Source organism: Hyla sarda, chromosome 4 (genome assembly GCF_029499605.1).
Source record: "Hyla sarda isolate aHylSar1 chromosome 4, aHylSar1.hap1, whole genome shotgun sequence".
NCBI classification, from domain to species: Eukaryota; Metazoa; Chordata; class Amphibia; order Anura; family Hylidae; genus Hyla; species Hyla sarda.
The window spans coordinates 78,839,429-78,863,977 of record NC_079192.1 but is presented as its reverse complement, the minus strand read 5'-3'; the positions used below and the strand labels follow the sequence as shown (position 1 = coordinate 78,863,977).

At 44.0% G+C, this 24,549-nt stretch overlaps 2 protein-coding genes and 1 long non-coding RNA gene across 5 annotated transcripts in view; 2 read left to right on the top strand and 1 right to left on the bottom strand.

Annotated features, from left to right (window-relative positions):
* Nucleotides 1-12,425, top strand: part of SNRNP27 (small nuclear ribonucleoprotein U4/U6.U5 subunit 27) — a 31,018-nt gene extending 18,593 nt beyond the window's left edge. Inside the window, exons 5-6 of the mRNA XM_056571466.1 lie at nt 1,348-1,412; nt 10,203-12,425. Of these exons, the coding sequence (XP_056427441.1) occupies nt 1,348-1,412; nt 10,203-10,257 (120 nt within the window). The 3' untranslated portion in view covers nt 10,258-12,425. The remainder of the gene's footprint in view (nt 1-1,347; nt 1,413-10,202) is intronic.
* Nucleotides 12,426-17,570: 5,145 nt separating this feature from the next.
* Nucleotides 17,571-23,334, bottom strand: LOC130366840 (uncharacterized). Its single transcript, XR_008891944.1, has 3 exons — nt 23,227-23,334; nt 19,522-19,683; nt 17,571-18,025 (listed from the first exon to the last, which is right to left on the bottom strand). It is a non-coding gene; the product is annotated as an uncharacterized LOC130366840 (long non-coding RNA).
* Nucleotides 23,335-23,610: 276 nt separating this feature from the next.
* MXD1 (MAX dimerization protein 1) overlaps nt 23,611-24,549 on the top strand; it is a 55,343-nt gene continuing 54,404 nt past the window's right edge. For 2 of the 3 annotated variants that reach the window (XR_008892292.1, XM_056571464.1), the window contains exon 1: nt 23,611-24,320. Coding sequence is in view for 1 of the 3 variants with exons in the window: in XM_056571464.1 (XP_056427439.1) it covers nt 24,248-24,320 (73 nt within the window). In the remaining 2 variants the exon portion in view is untranslated. The remainder of the gene's footprint in view (nt 24,321-24,549) is intronic. The other variant, XM_056571465.1, reaches the window with a different exon arrangement.

Here is a 24,549-nt window from a genome sequence, read left to right as displayed (position 1 = left end):
TAAAAGGCAGGATAGTACCACCATCTTGATCGCGTTAACCCTGCCAATCCAGGACCGATAAGGTTTATCCCAAGTCCTGAGATCTTGTCGTATAGATTTATATACTGGTGGGTAGTTGGCAGTATAGACAGATGAAATGTCTTGGGTCAAGTGCACACCCAGGTAGGGAAGTTTCATTGTAGGGTCGGGGAACCCAAAATTAAGACATCAGTTTTTGCGTGTGTTGGGGGGTACCTACATATAGCGAGTCGGACTTGGATGGGTTGACCATCAGTCCAGAGAAAGTAGAGAACTCGGAAAGCAGGTGAACAAGATTGGGAAGAGAAGAAAGGGGATGAGTCAGAGAGAGCAACAGGTCGTCCGCGAAGAGACTCAGTTTATACGTTGACGTACCAATTGGGACACCTAATACCGTGGGAGAATTGTGTATGAGGATCGCCAGTGGTTCCATCATCAGGGCAAATAACTGGGGATAACTGGTACCCCTGGCGAGTCCCCCTCCGTATCGCTATAATATTTCTTTATTTATATAGCACCAACTTATTCTGCAGCACTGCACAAAGCTTGTCATCACTCAAATCTGTCCGTCTCCATTTGGACTTAAAAATGTAATCTTAATAACACATAAACATTAATAAACACCATTTGAGTATAGGGGTTATTTAGCTTAGAAAAATGTATCCTCTATCCAAAGTATAGGGGGATAAGTGTGAAATCGCTGGGGGTCCGACCACTGGTGTCAGCACGCACCCTCCATTCATCGCTAGGAGTGCCGAAGCGCTGTACTCTGGTATCTTCGGCACTCCCATAGAGATGCCTGGATAGGAGATTCATTTTTCTAACCTGGACTACTATAACATTAAAGCATACTTGTTGTTTCAGAGGGTTTTTACAAACCTGCATAGTTTTGTTAGATAAATTAATGGCATGGGACATAACAAGCTGATCGCCACTCCCCCACAGAGTGAACAAAGTGCTTGTTATCTCCTATCCCATGGACACTCGCTCTACTCTGGTGGATGGAGACAAGCTCACAGATCTCTCTCCTGTACACAGCAGCAGCTAAGCCCTGCCCACACTTCCTGTGTTTTATTCTGGTCTCTTTGTTACTGGAAACAAACAGGCTGTGCACAGCAGATTTCACCTAGTAGAGTTTTTTTGTTTTTTGTTTTTTTAATGTGGTGCGGAGTCCTTTTTGGGAAATTAATTGATCTATATATTTTTTATGTTAAAAATCACTGACCTTTGTATATAAGTAATGATAAAATAGAGGTCTGGCTTTTCTTATATTGTTCTTCATATTGTCAAAATGAATGTCCCTTTTACTTTATTTGCTCTTTTTTTTAGGGGAAGAAAGTAGAGGGATCTGTTAATGCATATGCCATAAATGTGTCTCAAAAAAGAAAATACAGGTAAGACTCATCTATGTTGTGTTTTTGCATGTTTATCCATCCCATGGAGTCTGGTTTAAAAAAGGCTGTTTTTCATTCATTCATTCATTCATTTATTTATGTGTGTATGTAATATATATATATGTGTGTGTGTATATATATATATAATATATATTACACACACACACACACGGGGAGATTTATCAAAACCTGTCCAGAGGAAAAGTTGCCCAGTTACCAATAGCAACCAATCAGATCGCTTCTTTCATTTTGCAGAGGCCTTGTTGAAAATGAAAGTGAGCTGATTGGTTGCTATAGGCAACTGGACAACTTTTCCTCTGGACAGGTTTTGATAAATCTCCCCCACAGTTGGGCAAAAAAGTATTTAGTCAGCCACCAATTGTGCAAGTTCTTTCACTTAACAAGATGAGAGGCCTGTCATTTTCATCATAGGTTATACATCAACTATGAAAGACATGATGAGAAAAAAAATCCCTAAAATCCCATTGTCTGATTTTTAAATAATTTATTTGCAAATTATGGTGGAAAATAAGTATTTGGTCACCTACAAACAAGCAACATTTCTGGCTCTCACAGACCTGTAACTTCTTCTTTAAGAGTCTCCTCTGTCCTCCACTTGTTACCTGTTGTAATGGCACCTGTTTGAACTTGTTATCAGTATAAAAGACACCTGTCCACAACCTCAAACAGTCACACTCCAAACTCCACTATGGCCAAGACCAAAGAGCTGTCGAAGGACACCAGAAACAAAATTGTAGACCTGCACCAGGCTGGGAAGACTGAATCTACAATAGGCAAGCAACTTGGTGTGAAGAAATCAACTCTGGGAGCATTTATTAGAAAATGGAAGACATACAACACCACTGATAATCTCCCACGATCTGGGGCTCCACACAAGATCTCACCCCGTGGTGTCAATATAATCACATAAACGGTGAGCAAAAATCCCAGAACCACACGGGGGACCTAGTGAATGACTTGCAGAGAGTTGGGTAACAAAGGCTACCATCAATAACACACTACGCCGCCAGGGATTCAAATCCTGCAGTGCCAGATGTGTCCCCCTGCTTAAGCCAGTACATGTCTGGGCCCATCTGAAGTTTGCTAGAGAGCATTTGGATGATCCAGAAGAGGATTTTTTTATTACGTTCCTGCCGTTCACCGTACGGTATAATTTTTAATAGTTGGGATATTTACGCAGGCGGCGATACCAAATATGTATATAAAAAAAAATTTGACACTTTTTGGGGGTGAAATAGGGAAAATTGGACAATTTACGTTTTTATTGGGGGAAGGGGTTTTTCACATTTTTTTTTTTTTTTTTTACTTTTATTTTTACACTTTAATAGTCGCCATAGGGGGACTATTTATTTCAATCATTTGATTGCTAATACTGTTCAGTGCTATGCATAGGACATAGCACTGCTCGATCGTAGACCAGAGCAGAAGACCCGTGGAAGGCAGCGGAGGCAGGTGAGGGGACCTCTGTCTGCCGTGCTGGATGATCGGATCGCCGCGGCAGAGCTGCGGGCGATCCGATTATCCATTTTAGTGTTAGCAATGCTGCAGATGCCGTGATCTTAATTGATCACGGCATCAGAGGGGTTAATGGCGGACATCCGCGCGGGTCCCTGGCTGCTATCAGCAGCTTGCGGTTATGCATAGGACGTAAATGTACATCCTTGTGCGTTAAGTACCAGCTCACCAGGACGTACATTTATGTCCTGCGTTGATAAGGGGTTAAAGATGAAATGTGGCTGGGTCTTTCAGCATGACAATGATCCCAAACACAACCGCCCAGGCTTCGTAAGAAGCATTTCAAGGTCCTGGAGTGGCCTAGCCAGTCTCCAGATCTCAAGCCCACAGAAAACCTTTGGAGGAAGTTGAAAGTCCGTGTTTCCCAGCGACAGCCCCAAAACATCACTGCTCTAGAGGAGATCTGCATGGAGGAATGGGCCAAAATACCAGCAACAGTGTTTGAAAACCTTGTGAAGACTTACAGCAAATGTTTGACCTCTGTCATTGTCAACAAAGGGTATACAACAAAGTACTGAGATGAACTTTTGTTATTGACCAAATAATTGTTTTCCACCATAATTTGCAAATTAATTCTTTTAAAATCAGACATTGTGATTTTATGGATTTTTTTTTTCTCATCGTGTCTCTCATAGTTGAGGTATACCTATGATGATAATTACAGGCCTCTCTCATCTTTTTAAGTGGGAGAAATTGCACAATTGGTGGCTGACTAAATAGTTTTTTGCCTCACTGTGCGTGTGTATGTATGTAAATATATATAATGTGTGTGTGTGTATGTGTATATATATATATATATATATATATATATATATATATATATATATATATATATATATATATATATATATATATATATATATATATATAAAATTAATATGGGTAATGATTGGCACTTTATAGCTTCTGGTAAATGTATATGTCATAAAATGTTCATGTAGTAACCCTGAGACATTACAGCCCATGCATTAAGGGTGCCACTGTTAGATTGGCCTTACATGTAGTATTTTCATCAGTATTTTCACCAAAAACCGTGAGTGGAACCTGTCAGTTTCACTCAGTTTGGCTAAAAATACTGACAAAACACTACATGTGAACCCAGCCTTATGGCAGCCGTCACACCCTCTGTTTAATGGAAGCCAAAAAACGCAGTGTGAACAAAGCCTATAGCCATGCATGTCTACTGGTCAGCATTGTCCATTGTGAGCAGTCCTTTTGTTATAGTACCCTGTCCCCTGACTAAATGCTTATCACAAGGTGCTTATACTTTTTAGTGACCTGAATGGCCGTTCATATAATGCTTAGACATGTTGGGTCTTTCAGAGTAAGCGACATTCTTTGTAGGTTCCCAGGCTAATTGTGGAATTTTTAAATGGGATACTCCCTAGTTATTAAAGGGAACCTTTCATCAAAATCATGCTGCCTGAACCACGAGACATCAGGGTGGTCCACAGTGGCTTTTCTTTTCTCTGATTGATATATCTTTCACTTTACTTAAACATAGAGAGATGTCACTCAAAGCTGGTGGGAGCGGGGAGAAGCCAATGGGGACCACCCTAATGACTCATGGTTCAGGCAGCATGAAAGTGATGACCGATTCCTTTTATCCCCTAATAGGGGAAAACAAGATTTCTAAACCAGGCAATCCCTTTACTCCTGTGGGGTGGGGGGGGGGGGGTGAATTTCCCACTTGCTGTTTATAAATAGCTATATACGGACAGATAGTGTTGTTATAACTAGTGACTCACAAATAGGTTTTACCTGGAACTTATCCGTCAGATTTACAATCAACGTACATTTTGGTTTTGCGCTTGGTTGTGTTTGTAGTTCATTGCAAGCCAGACCAATTTTATTGGTAAGAAAGCTTTTAAATTAAAAGGGATGCAGCTTCTACTGCAGTGTTTCTCAACCAGTGTGCCCCCAGCTGTTGCAAAATTACAACTCCCAGCATGCCCGGACAGCCTTTGGCTGCCCGGTATCCTCGCTCTCCGTCGCCACCATCATGTCACTATGCATGCCCCTCCTATTCTATGACGGGACTGGGTGCACGACGACGCCATGACTACGGAGAGCACCAGCCATGCAGGGAATCCCGGCACGGAGCAGTTATTCGCCGATCGGACACCGAGGAGGCAGGTAAGGTCCATCCCGGTGTCCTGTAAGCTGTTCAGGACGCCGCGATTTCACCGCGGCGGTCCCGAACAGCCCGACTGAGTTAGTTTCACTTTCGCTTCAGACGCGGCATTGATCGCCGCGTCTGAAGGGTTAATACAGGGCATCACCGCGATCGGTGATGTCCTGTATTAGCCGCGGGTCCTGGCCGTTGATGGCCGCCGGGACCGTCGCAATATGACAGGGTTTTAATGTGTATTTGCCGTATAAGATGCACCAACTTCCCCCCCCACACAGTTTTGGGGAAGAAAAAGTGCATCTTATACGGCAAAAAATACGGGCTCTGATACACTTTTCAGATAAATAATACTTGAAAAAACCCGCCGGGACCTGAGTAAATAGTTATCCCTGGCCTATCCAATGCCAAATGATGTCTCTCCTTATATGAAAATAGGGAGAGATACGTCACTCAGTGCTGGCAGGGCAAAGAGCATTTGCCAGGAACCGCCCTAATGACTAGTTACCTGGGTCCCAGCCACTTTCTCAAACTAGGTTTCCATTGAAACTTCATAGTGTTCTGTGTCCCCGCCCACTGCATCTGTTTCATGCTGCCCGCAGTTTGGTCAGCATAAAACTGGTGACTGGTTCCCTTTAATGTATAGAGGTAATGTTACTTAGAGAAGATATATAATTTCCCCTGGAACATCTTTCGATGGGAATTGCAGACTATAACAGCGGAGGTGACATGTAGGCCATTCTGAACATGCGGTTACACAATGGTTGCTAGGCAACAGTGCCAGGAAAACACAAGTGAAAGCACATGTACAAGAGATCAGAAGCATTGGGATTCTTCTGTAATTGTGAGAATATAACCAAGTGCATTGCTCTCTTTGACAGTAAACTGTGTAGAATAGTGTGTTTTATAAGTAGGACATACTGCTGTTTCATGTACAGGAACCCTGTGTATTCCGTAAGGAACAGGGCTCCACCTCCACATCACTGCTCGGTCCTAATGGAGTCCCAGTAGTTCACTTCATGTGCGTGAGTGGTAGACACAGAAATGAAAAGCTCCAGGCAGTGTTCCTTTGCACTGCACATTGTTCACGTCTCCTTAGTTATCCAGTTTTGTCGTGGGATTATTTCTCCACATCTCACTAATGAAATCAAGGCTTCCTGCATTCCCTGAATGGTGTGGTGAGAAAAATAATAAAACATTAGTAGTAAGGGAGAAATGAGATCTCTGCACTGCACCCTCACTGTTCTGTGGGTAGAGGTTACACAACAATCACGTGAATTCACTATATTGCCATAGTGCCTGCAAGTATGTTGTGGTGAAAAGTCACCTTGGAGCCACAGACTTGTATTATTACTTGTATTGTCTGTCCTGTTGTGCCAGTTATATTCTCCCATTGCAAAGTCCTGTGTATTTTCAGAAACAAGTGGTATGACAAACAATATGGTCACTATGGAATTTTGTTTTTAAATTACACTCGGAAATTCCGGTGCATCAGAGTCCTATTGCTGGCAATGGGATTCTGCTGCACAGTGCACACTGCAGAGTTTCGAGGTGGGCTTTCCACCTGGAAAATCCGTTTGAGAAACTCCACCAGAACTTTGTTCAGTGTTATGGTGGATTTCCGCTCCAGACATTTCCGCAATCATATACAATTGTGTGTGTATGTGTGTGTATATATATTGATTATATGCAATGCAAATTTATATTTTTTTCCAAACAATGTTTTATTAAAGATATAACAAAAAGGAGAAAAAAAACATACACAATACGGGGAGGTAGTATGTGAGCACAAGTAACATATGCTGTACAGCATGGGTGTCAAACATGCGGCCCGAGGGCCGCATGCGGCCCAGGATGAATATATTTGCAGCCCGGACATCCCTTTGTCCCGAAAAATGTTTTCGGGACACAGGGATGCCCCCGTCAACTCTCAGCAGCCCTGCGTTAAGTTTAAAAACGCAGGGGCCGCTGGTGTCCCGTGCGTGCGCCCATAGCAACGGAGGAGCGGAACATGGAGGTGGAAGACGCACACAGGCCAGCATGGTAAGTGACCAGCGGCACGTCAGCTTCGGTGGTCAGACCACCGCTCCTCTGGTCTCGGGACCTACAGCTATGGCCGGACTGGAGGAGCACTGAAGTGGGGCAGTACACAGGCATACAGCCTCCAGCCATACAGTGTATATGGCTGCACCTAATGTGGGGGAACGTTACTGGGCACCTAATGTGGGGGAACTGTACTGGGCACCTAATGTGGGGGCCTCGTATTGACATTCGCTCACGTCACGCTCCCAGGATTCAAGGGCTGGCGTTACTACGTCCTTTTTTGGATGCGGCCCACATAAACTTAAACCTTGTTTGTTTGTTTGTTTTTTGGCCCATGTTAGCCTTTGAGTTTGACATGCTTGCTGTACAGCATTTAAACAGAGCCAGAACATGATAAAAAAGACACCAGGAATAAGCAAATGTAACAAAGAACCTGAGAAACAGTAGAAGTGCGTGTAGGACTGTTACAGCTAGTGCCATTGCGCAGACAATGACTGCTGCATTAGGGCCTCTTCACGGAGAAACAAATGTATATGCTACCCATGAGGCTTGCTTCAGATTAGAATAAATAGCAGGCTCTCTCTGTCCACTATCAGCGGGGCCTAAGAAAGCCCATAAGACCGCTTCCTTGAAGAGAAAATCACAACTCCTTGGAAGCTGCGTAACATAGGAGCGAAGCTGCATATATTGGAGGTAGAGATCTGGAGGTAGATCAAATGTATGCCTCAGCGCCTCCCAGTCCAAAAAATTCCCATTGCCCTCTGAAAAACACCTGGTCCACAAACTTGATCCCCTGTGCCTTCTAGGTAGCAAAAAACCTAATTCCTGTTCTACCCGTTTAAATAGAGGGTAATAATTAAGGCGTATAGAGAAGCCGGGTGGGTATCCACTTTAACACTCCGGTATGTCATATACTTCGAAGCCACTTCCACACCCAAGTCTGCTGATGACCTCAGATTACCCGTACCCAAGTAAAGGAGCTGACACTTAGAAACATCAACCCGATAACCTGAGTAGCGGCTAAACCTAGTGAGGACTTCTGGTATCCGCGCTAGTAACTTGCCCTCTTTGTTCCCAAACGTAAAAAAATCTACAGAACACTGGTCCCAATGTCCCACGCCTCCATACTAGCCTCAAAAGATTGTTTGGCTGCTACCCAGATATCTTTGTGGGTTTGAATAGGGGAATCTAAGAAAACCGTATAAGCCTGCCACAATTTATCAGAGCCGCATACTCAGCCTTACACTTCCTCTTTTTGGAGGCTGGATAAGCAATTGTTTTGCCCCCTGATAACCGCCTTTGCCGTGTCCCAGTAGAAGGATGGTCTGTCAGCTGATTCAGCATTAGTTGCCACAAATTCCATTAACTACCCCTTTTAGTCTAGCAACAAAATCTACATCAGAGGCTAAGAACCCCAGAAACCTCCACAAAATATCTTTTCCCTTGGGGGGTAACATCCAAGAGAGACAGACAGATAGGGACATGGTCAGATATGACCATGTCACCAATTTCTACTTACTCAACCCTCGTCAGCAGCCCCTGGAATGTCAAAAAAAATAGTCTATACGACACAAAGCATGCTGTGTATGTGAAAAATGGGTAAACTCTTTGCCCATGGGATGAAAATACCTCCAGACATCCGTCAGTGCAGTGGAAGTGAGAAGATCATGAAGAACATGTTCCCCTCTGGAGCACCCCGGAAGTGGGTGCTGTGCATTTCCTGTCCTCCTCCTGTGTTTGCCACCGTGTTCAAATCACCCCCAACTATGACATTGCTAGAACTGTCCTGGAGCAACTTAGATTCAAGGGAGGAGAAGAAATGCTGATTAGAAGCATTGGGACCATAAATGTTATAAAGTGACAAAAGACCAGCTGGGGTATCTAAAACAACTCTAAGGTAACGCCCCTGAGAATCTCCTTCCTGAGAGTGAATAGAGTATTGGAGACATTTATGGAACAATATCATCACCCCCCACTCTCCTATTCTCTGCAGAAGACCCCAGGACCTCACCAACCCAAAATTGCCTCCTACGAGGAAAGTCTGTTTCTGACATATGTGTCTCCTGCATGAGAGCAATATCAAGCTTTTAGAGGTGTTTTAAAATCATGCAGCGTTTAGCCGGGGGGGGGGGGGGGGGGTAAATGGGCACTGTCAGATATAAAAACATTTGATATGTTGTAAAGCATGTAAAACAAAGAGGTTTTGCAATTGCTTTCATTAGAAAAATTTCAGTATTTCATGCCAGTCAAAGAACTGCCCCCCCCCCCCCCCCCCCGCCCCCGCCTGCTTGGACACATACTAGTCCTGCTGTGTCCATGCATCATCACCTATGTTATGGACACACTTCCTTGATTGACAGGTGTCACTGCAGGGCTCACAGCTGGAGGAAAAATCCCCCCACTGTCAGCTTGTGTAATGCTACTGTCAGTGAGGACAAGCTGGGAGTTGTAGTTTTGCTAATGCTAGGGAAGATGTGAGCAGACAGCATAATGAGGGAGGGGGCGGAGACCTGCACGGTGAGGCCACACCCCCTCCCTTTTGAGAGTAATTCAGACTAGTGAGCTAAACTAAAAGTGTAATAAAGGTGCTAGACACATAAAAATTAGATGTACATGGTCAGGATTAGGTATTGAGTAATGTATAAAAAAAAAATAACATTTTTGTTAGATCTGACGGGTACGCTTTAAGTCCCTTTATATTCCAGGTGACTATTTTCATATTTTTAATAAGAGTGGTAGATATGGAGGCAGGGACTACTATATCGGCATAGACTTGTTTTTAGGACATTACATAAAAGTTGGATCAGCCTGTAGTGGGGTTTTCCACTTTGATTTTGAGTGTGACTCCATATACAGACCTCCATGGGTTGATACATTTGATTTCCATTGATAATTTTTGTGTGATTTTGTTGTCAGCACATTCAACTATGTAAAGACGAAAGTATTTCATACGATTAGTTCATTCATTCAGATCTAGGATGTGTTATCTTAGTGTTCCCTTTATTTTATTTTTGAGCAATGTATTTGGCTTTCAAAGAATGATAGTAAAATCTCTGTTGTTCCTTTTATCTCCTATTATACAGACAATACATGAACAGAAAAGGAGGATTTAACAGACCTTTGGACTTTATTGCATGACCTATCGGAGCGGTCTGTACAGGAAACGGATCTGCCTCCACACCATTGCAGACGTGCCTGTGCGGGTGACATCACTATCCTCACAACTACATGTAGGCAGCTCTGGTCTAGCTGGTCATACTAAGAACTTGTGAGAGTTGAGTATCAAGAATTTTGTTTAGCTCAGTTTTCTCCCTTTTTGTTTCATTTTTATTTAGATGCGCTTTTTTTCCTTCATGGTATTGTATAATAAAGTTTTGTTATGTAACAAGTAACATGCGTTCCATCCTGTCTCCATCCCACCCATAGGGTTCCTTCACACAGTGAATTTTTTGTTGTTAATATATATAAAAATACTAGCGTTTTTGGTGGGCTATTTAGATTTAGGTGCTTTTTGTATGTTTTTCTAGTCCTATAGCAAAACATATTTCTTTTGCAGTGCTCTGTCTGAAGAGTGCATGCGCCGCTATATTTTCCCCTGCTCTCACATTCTGCGCTGGGGAAAATCTAGCGGCGCATGCTGTCTTCAGACATTCTGTTCGGACGTTTTGTTGAATCCAATGCATATGCATAGTGGAGGGGCAGGCTTTGGAGCCTTACTACCGGAGTGAGAGGCGGCCAGCCGGCGGGAGAGACTCCTTCAGTGCACTTATTCTTATTAGAAATCCCATAACTAGATATCTCGGCAGCCAGTTGGCGAAAAGAAGTGGCCCCTTGTTTGAATCCTGTTCACCCACACTATAACCCAGTCTATTGGGTTTAGTGTGGGTGAATAAGCTGACCGTTTTCCTTTTAAGGTTGAAAAAAAGACCAGAGTCCAAGTTCCACCTATAACCTTATTTTGTCCCTACAGTGTTGATCCAGAAGAAGGCAAAAAAAAACTTTATGAGGCTGATGCCAATTGCCCCATACCAAGGGAAAAAATTCTTTCCCAACTCCAAATATGGCATCAGAATAAATTCCTGGATCGCTCTTTCCCTATAAATCTATTATTCATAACTTGTAATGTTATTACTCTCCAGAAACACGTCCAGGCCTCTCTTAACCTTTCTTTCTGTGTTCACCATGATCACATCCTCTGGCACAGCATTCCAGTCTCACTGCTCTTATAGTAATGAGCCCCCATCTGTGCTGGTGTAGAAACCTTCTTTCTTCCAGACGTAGAGGATGCCCCCTTGTTATGGATACAGTTCAGGGTATAAATAGATTTTATACATAGTTATTAGGTCGCCCCTCAGTCGTCTTTTCTTTCTTTTTTTCTAAATAACCCTAATTCTGATAATCTTTCTGGGTACTGTAGTCCTCCCATTCCCTGTATTACCCTGGTTGCCCGTCTTTGAACCCTCTCCAGCTCCACTATATCTTTCTTGTACACTGGTGCCCAGTACTGTACACAGTATTCTATGTGTGGTCTGACAAGTGATTTGTACAGTGGTAGAATTATTTCCTTGTCGTGGGCATCTATGCCCCTATTGATGCACCCCATTATTTTATTTGCCTTGGCAGCAGCTGCCCGAGACTGGTCACTACAGCTAAATTTACGGTTAACTAAAACTCCTCCTAAGTCCTTTTCCACGTCAGTCGTCCTTAGTGTTCTCCCATTTAATACATAATCCCAGCCCCAATTCTTCCTCCCCATGTGCATTACCTTACATTTATTGGTTTTGAACCAATCTGCCACTTTCCAACCCAAACCTCCAACCTATCCAGATCCATGTGTAACAGTGCACTGTCCTCTATTGTGTTAAGCATTTTAGAGCTAGGTATCAAAACTTGTGGTACCCCACTAGTAACAGTCACCCAATCAGAGTATGTATCCTTAATAACCACCATTTGTTTCCTGTCACTGAGCCTGTTACTTAATCCAGTAATGCACAGTAGGAATACACTGCCTGGTTTAGCTTCATAGACTTAATTTACATATCGGGGTTGTCTTTTTTATTTATGTTGCAGAGAAAAAGAAAACATTTGTATTTGATTTTTAATATATTACGATTTTTGCATCCATCGAGCTAATACATTCTATCCTTTAAAATCTTAATTATTGTTTGTACACAGTATAATAAAACATATCCATTGACTTCTATTGACAAAATGTATCCCAACACATGGTCTGTTTTTAAGTTTCCACACGATTTTGTTTTTGGTTGACCACGATTTCTTCATCTCAATTAAACAGATTTCAAGTGTATCTGTTTTATTTTTTACATTATTCCATTATTCTCAATGTTAATCATATTGAATCCTATTGCTGTATGTTTAGATCCAATTAATCCTACACAATTTTTTTCAGACAGTGACTCCTGTCGGCTCATTTTTGCCCGTATCCGGTTTTCTGGCCCGGCTGAAGACCGTGGCATACAACGGTTTTCCGTTTGGCCAGAAAACTGAATACGGGGCAAAAATTAGCCGACCCGAGTCACTATTTGACTCCGGCTCATTAAAATGAATGAGATGGGGGGCCAGGTCCAGCTGGGATACCGGAGCGCCCGGTTTTCCCATCCCCCCAGCTGGATTAATAAACGTGGTGTGAATGCACCCTAACACTGCCCCACCTTTTCTTAGGCAGTTAATGGCTTCCTCTCCGCATACACTGTACACAGCACAGACCAGCTCTGCTTCTAATGATATAAGGGAGATATAAATGTAATTCTAGACAACCGGTTTAATGGGATTATCGCAAGAGTTAATGTTATAACTATGACTGGTGGGGTGCAGCACCTGGGACCCCCTCTGATATCACAGGAAAGAAGGTCAGATGTCACCTAGTGAATAAATTGGCAGTGCACATACCTGCCCACCGCTCCATTATTTCTTTATGGGATTTCTGAACATTGCCTAATGCTGACCTTGGCAATCTTCCCATAGAATTCCAAAACAAGGACCCAATGCGATCACTGGGCCAGCACTGTGGCGTTACAGTCACGGAAGCCTGGGGCTTCCGTAATCGTGATGCCACGCCCCCTCCATTCATGTTTATGGGGAGGGGGCATGACGGCTAGTACACAGCCATCTTGCCTCTTCCCATAGACATGAATGGAGGGGGCGTGGTGGCTGTGATCGCCAGTCATCCGGCAAGGAGCAGAGTTCGCTCCGTGCATCGGATGACTGGGGTGTCGTGGTGGGTGCCAGATCCCCTATGCTTTGAATAGGGATTAACATGTCTAGCAGCAGAGTACTCTTTTAAGGGAAAAGGCTCCTCTCTCTATTCTAGTGATTGGTAGGAATCCCAGCTAGTTATCCCCTGTCCTGTGAATTGGGGAAACCTGTATTAACTTGGGATGACTTCTTGTTAATGTCCTTTTTGTGAATACATATAAGGAGCATCATGTTAATCATAGAGGGTCAGAAACAGCTGGGTGTGTATTTTTAGGGTCTATTCACACGTACAGGATTCTGCGCAGATTTGATGCGCAGGATTTTCTGCTGCAGATTTCAATGCAAACTAAATGACTGATCACAGCTTGAAATCCTGCGCATCAAATCTGCACAGAATACTGTACGTGTGAATAGACCCTTAAGGCTTATATTATAGTACAATGCTGCACCACTTTATTTTTTTTTTTTTTTTTTTTTTTTTTTAAGGTTAACTGTCACTGTCTTTAGCAATGTTTCCCAACCAGGGTGCCACCAGCTTTTACAAAACTAAAACTCCCAGCATGCCCAGACAGCCTTTGGCTATCCGGGCAAGCTGGGAGTTGTAGTTTTGCACCAGCTGGAGGAACCCTGGTTGGGAAACACTGGCCTATAGGGATGTAAGAAAAAATCGATTCTCGCGATAATCGCGATTTTTCATTTGCCGATACAGAATCGATTCAAAATATTTTTGAATCGATTCTTTTAGGGATGTGAAATTTTTATCTGCGGACGCCCGTATCTTACCTGCCAACGAGCCCGCGGAGCTCCGGTACAGGTGTTCGGTCCCCGGGCTGTATTCTTCTTACTTCCTGTTAGTCCGGCACGTCACATGGAGCTTCAGCCTATCACCAGCCGCAGCGATGTCCCGCCTCCGCTGGTGATAGGCTGAAGCTCCATGTGACGTGCCGGACTAACAGGAAGTAAGAAGAATACAGCCCGGGGACCCAACACCTGTACCGGAGCTCCGCGGGCTCGTTGGCAGGTAAGATAAAGTGCGTTTTATTTTATTTTGCAGCCCGGACGGGATAACATGAGAAAAGTGTGCACCGGAGTACTAGATCGCCGCTGTCAAAGCTGACAGCGGCGTCTATTGGGATCTATGAATGCTCCCAGGTGGGCGATATATCGCGATGTATCGTCACCTAGACGGTATCGCGATATATCGGGATATATCGAATCGCCACACTGGTATCGCGATTCGAATCGAATCGCCAAATTCTTGGCGATTCACACCCCTACTGGCCTATGGAATGACATCACATTCCCCTTAGGGCTGGAGCATATACTAAGGAGGGGATCTGGGCACAGTGGTTTCTATGCTGAACACGTAATCCTCCACAATATTGGTTCTGTACAACAGATTGGTTCCGATATCACATTCTCCTTACTATATGTGCAGAATCTGGCCCTGATTTACTATTTTGTTCCTGACTTTTTTTAACCAGATTGTGCGCCACAATTGAGTCTGCATCAGAATTAGCGCCAAACCAAAAAAATAAAAAATAACCCGGCTTCCATACCACAATCATGGCATAGATTCATGATTTCAGACCAACACCACCTATTTACTAATAAATTCACCCAAAATCTATGTGACTATATGGCTGGGAAATCTCATCAAGTAAAGATGGTCAGAACTTTCTCAGGGCCTCTGTGTTTGACGTGATATCAATGTTTAGGCACATTGTGGGGAATTATTTGCCTTTTTTAATCTTCCCACCATACACCTCCAAATGTATCAAAAAGGTGCATGTTCTTTTAACAAATAGCAAATATCTATGCAAGTATCAGTGTTGTCCGGGCTGGAGTGAGATAGCGCAAAAGAAATAGCGATACACAAATTAACTAACTGTGCAAATATTTAACGCCAAAAAAGAGCCAATAAGACCAATAACAAATTCCCCCTTATGTACCTACATACTTTATTTTTATTAAGACGTATTATAGATATGTTGTATAATAGAGATGTTGATAAGGAGTCTAGCCTTGGCATGTTGTGCATCATGGGAAGTATAGTTTGGAGGGGCCAAAGGTTGTTTATCCCTGTACGACGTGCTGTTATGCAATGTCCCCTTTAGAAACCATACACTAAGTTGCTCTCGGCTGGTGCAGTTTTTATGATCTCAGACTCTTCAAGGTTGCAGATAAAGCTGAGCATGTGACAGATGTCGCCTAACCCTGCCGCACGTAAGGAATATAGAAAGCAAATGACCAAATAAAAGCTTCCTGCAGTAATGGATGATGCATAGTGTTAGACTATTGTACTAGTGCTGTTTTTCCCAAATAGGGTGCCTCCAGGCCTAATATAATGTCCAGCATGAAAACCCAGCGGCCACTTGCAGTGTCTGCATACACTAGTACAGTGTTTCCCAACCAGGTTGCCTTCAGCTGTTGCAAAACTAAAACATCCAGCATGCCCGGACAGCCAAAGGCCTTTTCTATACAGGGTGTATTTTAGGCTGGACTCATACATGCCATTTACTAGCCAAAGATCAAGAAGTAGACTCCAAAAGAGAAGTGTCCTTCCATTATTAAGTGCTGTGTATAAATGCAGTGGAATAGAACTTGTATATTAGACATTTATAAAATGTAACATCATTTTATGACACACAATTTCCAAACTTCATGGGGTACTCTGGCCTTGAGACATCTTATCCCCTATCCAAAGGATAGGGGATAAGATGTCTCACCACGGGGGTCCTGCCGCTGGGAACCCCTGCAATCTTGTATTCGCCACCCACCTGTTTGAGCTGCATGCTGCGGTGCAAGCTCACAAACAGCCGGGTGGCGACCACTGGGCCGGAGTATCGTGACGTCACGACTCCGCCCCCTCCCATAGACTTGCATAGCGGGGGCGGGGGTAGACGTCACACAGGGGCGGAGTCGTGACATCACGATACTCGGGCCCTGTAGTCGCCACCCGGCTGTTTGTGAGCTAGCACCGCAGTGTGCAGCTCAAACAGTTGGGTGGCGAATACAAGATTGCGGGGGTCCCCAGCGGTGAGACATCTTATCCCCTATCCTTTGTATAGGGGATAAGATGTCTCAGGGCCAGAGTACCCCTTTAAATGGGTTATCCACCATAAGGTAGATTTAGAACTTAGCTGCCAGACAGTAATGGACATGCTTAGGAAGGATCTGCGCTTGTCTTGGGGCTAAATGGCTATGTTGTGAGTCCACCATAAGACTGCTGCTTTCTTTTTTGTGAAATGGCGATTTCCTGTTGGAGTTAAAGTGTACGTCAGATCCACCCCCAAATTTTTTTTTTTTTTTTTTTTTTATATAACACTCCGTACCTAATCCTGACCATTTTTATTACACTTTTAATTTAGCTCACTAGTCTGAATTCCTCTCAAAGGGAGGGGGCGTGGCCACACTGTGCAGGTCTCCGCCCCCCTCCCTCAGTATGCTGCCTGCTCACATCTCCCCTAGCATTAGCAAAACTACAACTCCCAGCTTGTCCTCACTGACAGTAGCCGGACACAAGCTGACATTGGGAGGATTTTTCCTCCAGCTGTGATTCCTGCACTCACAGCTGTCAATCAAGGAAGTGTGTCCATGACATAGGTGATGATGCATGGACACAGCAGGACTAGTATTTGTCCAAGCAGGGGGGGGGCAGATGTTTGACTGGCTTTTTCAGTACGAAATACTGAAAATTTTCTAATGAAAGCAATTGCAAAACCTATTGGTTTACAACATATCAAAAGTTTTTCTATCTGACAGTGTCCATTTAACTCCCTCCAACTACAATTTCCAGGATCCCTTGTTTGCAAGTGTGAGGTCACTTATCTCTCTCCCCACATATTAGCCACCCCACCCATTGCAGCACAGCTGAGCTGCCTTGCACGCTCTGCTGTGCTTGAAACTACAATTCCCTGCAACCCGCTGGAGAATGATCTCCCTCCCACTCACCAGTCACTCCACCCATTAAAGCAAACAGGCTCCCTTTGAACACCTGACTATTTGTTGTAATGTCTCGGGCCACACTGCAACCTGGGAAAAGCCTGAGACAACATTCATTTTGTTTACTGCTTAAAATAAACATTGGGGCAAACATCACATAAGAATTGTGAGACAATCCATCAAACACAGGTACAGACACTTTATTATGAACTACACTAATTTACAGCCCCAGTAGCATAGTCAAATAAAAAAACGGAATACCCCTTTAAAGCGAAGCTACTGTTATTTTATGTAAGATCTGTGCTCTGATCCTCATATTCTGGCCGCAGAAAGCATTTAAGGCATGACTAGAGATACAAATTTGGCAAATCTTAATAGTAAATTTGCTTATCTTATGAATAGGCTGTTGATTTATTTAGTCTTGAAAGAGTTTTTCCACTTTCCAAGTGTGTTCTGATTGTCCATAGAAATCTGATATGACGCAGTCCCAGGAGACCTTTATGGCTTTCGAAAAAAAAAAAAAAAAGACTAAACATATCGATGGCTGAGTTCTTGGATTCAGTTTCAGCAGATCTTTTTCTAGATTTGCTCGTCTTTAGTAATGATGTATTATGAACATCTTTGGCAGTATGACTGATCAGTTCCTTTTTTCCAAATTGCTCGAAAAATCAGCTGCAGTGCCTGTACTTGCCTGTAGAGGTCAGTATTGGTTAAGTGTCTGGGACTTACTGTTTCCTTAACCAGACTGCAGAAAAAGATAAACCTGTAAGTGTGGAGAACCTGTATGGACTTGTTCGTGCTAGAATGTTACAGTGGACTTTCCCATCAAAAACAAAACTAACTATCCTGTACCTATGGCATACATCCAGTAAATGTGCTAAACAGGGCTTTCCAAACTGGGAACCGCAACACATTAGTGTAGCGATTGCCTCAGGGACTGTCCAGTCCCCTATCAACCGCCAATCACAGTTATTAAGTGGTCACGGGCCTGATGCTGATCTTGAGAAGGCAGCCGGCACTGCGACCACTTAAAACGCGTGAGCTTCGTTGCTACCGGGACTAACGAGTGATGCCCCGGACGGCGGGCCGCGGCGCAGCACAGGAGGGCGTCACTCGTCAGACCCTCCAAGCCTCCGACTGGGACTGCCAAAGTGCCTGAGAGACACGGGCCAGGTGAGGATGCATGGCATAGCCCTGGGTGCTGTCAAAAGGGGTGGATAAAATGGCACAGGGGAAGATCAAGGGGGGGGAATTAATGGAATGTGGGATCAAGGGGAAGGGAACGATGTGTGCAGGGGATGATAAAGGGAGGGAATTAAATGGCACAGGGGTTGATGAATTTGGGAATTAAATGGCATGGGGGATAAAGGGGGAGGGAATTAAATGTGGGGGGGTGAATGATGTGACAAGGGTTTAAGGGGGGAGGAATGAAGTGGTACAGAGCGGGATCAAGAAGGGGAATGAAGGGGAGATAAAATTGCATAGGAGGTAAGGGGGGGGGGGATAAATGGTACAGGGAGTGATGAAGTGGAGATTAAATATCACGGAGTGATAAAAGGGGGGGGGGGGATTAAATGGCACATGGGTCTAGCAGCCATATTTGTAATGCTGATGCTGGTATCACGTCCGGCAGGATACTTGCAATTGGTGGTATGGCGAGGGATGTGTCAGCAACATGAAAACTTTGGAAAGCTCTGCTCTAAAGGATGGGGCCCCCTGTTTCCTTACAGGTGCAGGTTTGTTAAGGGGGGGGGGGCGGTATTTTCCAGCACATCTCCTACATAAGTGGTCTCCAAACTGTGGACCTCCAGCTGTTGCAAAAATACAACTCCCAGCATGCCAAGAGTTGTAGTTTTGTAACAACTGGAGGCCTACAATTTGGGGACCAATAAACTACATGTGCAAGCCATTATAATGTATATTGATATAACCAGATTACGTTCATATAGAGCCAGTGACATTCCGGGATTGAGCATCACTTAATGTATCGGTGTCGCATGTGTAAAATTTATGGGGCCGTCTCTGTTTTTGACCATTATAGAGCAAGGACTAATAATACAGATAGCAATCCATGGGCCCATACTGCACCCCATATACCTCCAATTTCAGTGCCAGTGCCTGTGCCAGGCTTTACGTTGGATGCAGCGACTCCCACGCTGTATGTGACAGACATAAGCAGCGCAGCGTTTTGCACGTTAGTCATGTAGTACGTACGTAAACTCTGCACACACTACTTTTTACCATGTTTGTCAAATGCAGCCCACACACATGGGTGTCTTCCAGGCTTGCGTTGCTTCCGTCAGCCCATGTTAGGCTTAACCCCTTCTGGGCCAGGATATGGGATGGGTTTGCTTTGTAACATAGTGAATAGATTTGAGCTTCCTATTGTAAAGTAACCAGAACCTGCAATGAAATTGATATTTACAGAGTATGAGAGGGACACAATGTGACCAGACACCGATTAACCAATGAGAAAATGTGCAATGATTTGTTAATCAAAATCCCCGTACGGGAACAAGCGGATAATCGGAAATCATCGTTCATTTGAGAAGAGCTTCTCCACTCTATTTGCATGCGTCCATGATAGGAAATATCCCAATGGAAATGATCTTTAATATCTGCAGAGAAGAGGACATTGGGTGCTTCAAGGTATTGTCTCATGGGGAGTGGATCAGGAACGATGTCGGACAAAACATTTTGAAGTTCCCCTTATTTTTGCCTTAAAACAATGGTCTCCAATCTGTGGCCCTCCAGATGTTGCAAAACTACAACTCCCAGCATGCCCGGACAGCCGTTGGCTGTCCGGGCAAGCTGGGAGTTGTAGTTTTGCAAAAGCTGGAGGAACCCTGATTGGGAGACACTGACCTATGGACTGACATCAAACTCCCTTTGGGGCTGGACCATCTACAGGGTGGACCATATATATGGATACACCTTAATAAAATGGGAATGGTTGGTGATATTAACTTCCTGTTTGTGGCACATTAGTATATGTGAGGGGGGAAACTTTTCAAGATGGGTGGTGACCATGGCGGCCATTTTGAAGTCGGACATTTTGAATCCAACTTTTGTTTTTTCAATAAGAAGAGGGTCTGGATTGGTTTTAACGTAACTTTATTCTTTCATGAGTTATTTACAAGTTTCTGACCACTTATAAAATGTGTTCAATGTGCTGCCCATTGTGTTGGATTGTCAATGCAATCCTCTTCTCCCACTCTTCACACACTGATAGCAACACCGCAGGAGAAATACTAGCACAGGCTTCCAGTATCTGTATACACTGCTATATACTACTAAATACACCGCAGGAGAAATGCTAGCACAGGCTTCCAGTATCCGTATACACTGCTATATACTACTATATACACCGCAGGAGAAATGCTAGCACAGGCTTCCAGTATCTGTATACACTGCTATATACTACTAAATACACCGCAGGAGAAATGCTAGCACAGGCTTCCAGTATCCGTATACACTGCTATATGCTACTATATACACCGCAGGAGAAATGTTAGCACAGGCTTCCAGTATCCGTAGTTTCAGGTGCTGCAGAATGGGCAAAACAAAAATTGGAACAGGACCCTCAGTTTACGCAAAAGATTTTATTCAGTGATGAGGCAAAGTTTTATGTGAATGGTGAAGTTAACAAACAAACCCACCGCTATTGGTCTGACACTAACCCACATTGGATAGATCCCTCCAAGATTGTTGGAACACAAAAATTGATGGTATGGTGTGGTGTATGGGGTACAAAGATAGTGGGGCCATTCTTCATCAATGGAAACCTCAAGGCCACTGGATATGCAAAATTGCTACATGATGATGTGTTTCCCTCTGCAGTGAAGCTGGCACATTCCCTGAGTTTTTCCAGCAAGATGGTGCACCACCACATTATGGGCGTCAGGTCCGAGCATTCCTAGATGAACAGTTTCCTGGAAAGTGGATTGGTCGTTGTGGGCCAGTTGAATGGTCCCCGAGGTCTCCCGATCTGCCCCCCTTAGACTTTTATCTTTGGGGTCATCTGAAGGCAATTGTCTATGCTGTGAAGATACAAGATGTGCAGCACCTGAAACTACGGATACTGGAAGCCTGTGCTAGCATTTATCCTGCGGTGTATATAGTAGTATATAGCAGTCTATACGGATACTGGAAGCCTGTGCTAGCATTTCTCCTGCGGTGTATATAGTAGTATATAGCAGTGTATACGGATACTGGAAGCCTGTGCTAGCATTTCTCCTGTGGTGTATATAGTAGTATATAGCAGTGTATACAGATACTGGAAGCCTGTGCTGGCATTTCTCCTGCGGTGTATATAGTAGTATATAGCAGTGTATACGGATACTGGAAGCCTGTGCTAGCATTTCTCCTGCGGTGTATATAGTAGTATATAGCAGTGTATATGGATACTGGAAGCCTGTGCTAGAATTTCTCCTGCGGTGTATATAGTAGTATATAGCAGTGTATACGGATACTGGAAGCCTGTGCTAGTATTTCTCCTGCGGTGTTGCTATCAGTGTGTGATGAGTGGGAGAAGAGGGTTGCATTGACAATCCAACACAATGGGCAGCACATTGAACACATTTTATAAGTGGTCAGAAACTTGTAAATAATTAATGAAGGAATAAAGTTACGTTAAAACCAAGCACATCATTGTTTTTCTTGTGAAATTCCCAATAAAGTTTGATGTGTCACATGACCCTCTTCCTATTGAAAAAACAAAAGTTGGATTCAAAATGGCGGACTTCAAAATGGCGACCATGGTCACCACCCATCTTGAAAAGTTTCCCCCCTCACATATACTAATGTGCTACAAACAGGAAGTTAATTTCACCAACCATTCCCATTTTATTAAGATGTATCCATTTCAATGGCCCACACTGTACTAAGGACTAACAAAAATAACCAATGGACTTAACAGTCTGTCCAGGTCAGTTGACACAGAGCCAGGAGAGAACACGCTAAAGACACTTCTCCCGAATTGGTCAGGGTCGACCGATTAAAAGTTTTGATATGTCTTTACGATATATAACAAAAAAAAATTGTATGACCGTGCCCCTTTAAGGCCCCCCCTACACATTACTAAAAAGACAACTGACCGGCCAATCAGTGAAAGTGCCCCCATCGCTTGAAAAAAATTGCATATTAAAGTTTTGATCCGTAAGGGTCTCAGTGCTGAGACACTCACCGACTAGGTGTATGAGCAGGGATTTCTCAGCGATCTTTATCTTGCTACTCCATTTTAAGTCTATGGGGCATCAAGACAAAAATCGCTAGGGATTTAAAGCATGCTGCTGCTCATTCTGATCTGTGGGGGTCTCAGTCTGACCAAACTTTTGACACGTCCCTATGACATGTCAAAAGTTTTTTCAAGTGACAGTGCCGATTTAATGTGTATAGAGGCCTTCCGACAGATGATGTTAGGGGAAAGATGTATGGGGCATGTTGGATTTCAAGTGTCCACCCCTTTTGTATTTGGGGAGATAACCCTTGCCACAGCTTTCTGGCAGCAGCTTACCCTTCTCTTTGTATTCCAAAGAAATTAGCATTTCCTGAGCCAAACGTTCATGTGTACAGGGAGATCAGGAATGATAGCTTTTGACCAAACGAACACTCACTGACTGCATGAACACAGTGGGGGAGATTTATCAAGACCTGTCCAGAGGAAAAGTTGTCCAGTTGCCCATAGCAACCAGATTGCTTCTTTCATTTTTAACAAGGCCTCTGCAAAATGAAAGAAGCGATCTGATTGGTTGCTATGGGCAACTGGGCAACTTTTCCTCTGGACAGGTCTTGATAAATCTCCTTCAGTGTTAGCAACATCCTTCCCCATCAGGTGTACTGCATCCAGTTATGCTCAGATCCCCGTTTCCTACATTCCCTACATCAGGTGTCTATGGTGAGTGACATGTCTGTACAGAGCCTCATCATCTATGATGGACTTCTCACCTGCTCGCTGGGATTTTTTTTTTGTACTGCAGCAATGTCCAAAACCACGTGGTGTTCCCCCCCCTGGTCACGTGATCTGTCAGCCAACCACATTACGTAATGCGTTCTATTTCCAGAGACAATACACGGCTACGTCACAGAGGGGGTCCCTGCTGTGACTGACAGCTGCGCTCCGCCAGTGATGACGTCACCGCTTCCACATAAATTCTATGCAGTAAAACATATCCATCTGCTGTATTATCTATATATTTATATATACACACATAAACATACATACACACACATATATATATTTATATACACACGTGTATATATATATATATATATATATATATATATATACACACACACACATACATATACACACTCACACATGTATATATATATTTATTGATTTATAAATGAACATCCGCCTCCGTAGCCCATGCCTGTCCCCGGTATGCAGGCAGCGTCACGATACACAGACACTTATCGCCCCTTCACAACATCTACATGTTCATGTTCAGCGATCTTTAGCCCGGTGATGACGTCACTACATCCACGGATGGGACACAGTTCCAGGAGCGGACCAATCAAACGGGCGACCAGCTGAATGGTCGTGTCCATCCCTACATAGGTGTGTCCCTGGCGATACACTGCCCAATTACAGCCAAAGTGTGTTGACAGCAATTCCTGCCCCTCCCTTTAGATGCTCTATTGGTCGGCCCCATGTGTCACCCGGGCCAATAGGTATCAAGGGGAGGGGACTGTGCCGTGGAAACGTAACCAATCAGCTCCCGCCACTGTGCCAGTGGGCGTGGCTGTGCACCCGAGAAAGGGGCGTGTTTTGCAGGAGCAGATAAACAACAATCCCAGCACTTCCCCCATAGACTCGGTTACTTAGACACCGGGGACGAGGACACTGAACGACAAGCCCGGCACACGCTGTACCCCCTCCTCACTGCCGACCTGTCACCTCCTCCGCCGGTACACCGTGTCCTGTCACCACCACTTCTCTCTCCTCCTCCCTGGTGCTGGAAAAATGGCGGCCTCGGTCTGTGTCAACATCCAGATGCTGCTAGAGGCGGCGGAGTATCTGGACCGGAGGGAGAGAGGTGAGAGGGGAGAAGTGTACGGTCCTGGGCTCCGTGCAGCGACATGGAGGGGTCTGCTGTTATACTGTGCACACTGCAGCCTATAGCACAGCTCATGCACATCCTAATCATATATATATATATATGTGTGTGTATATACTGTGCACACTGCAGCCTATAGCACAGCTCATGCACGTCCTAATCATATATATATATATATATATATATATATATGTGTGTATATACTGTG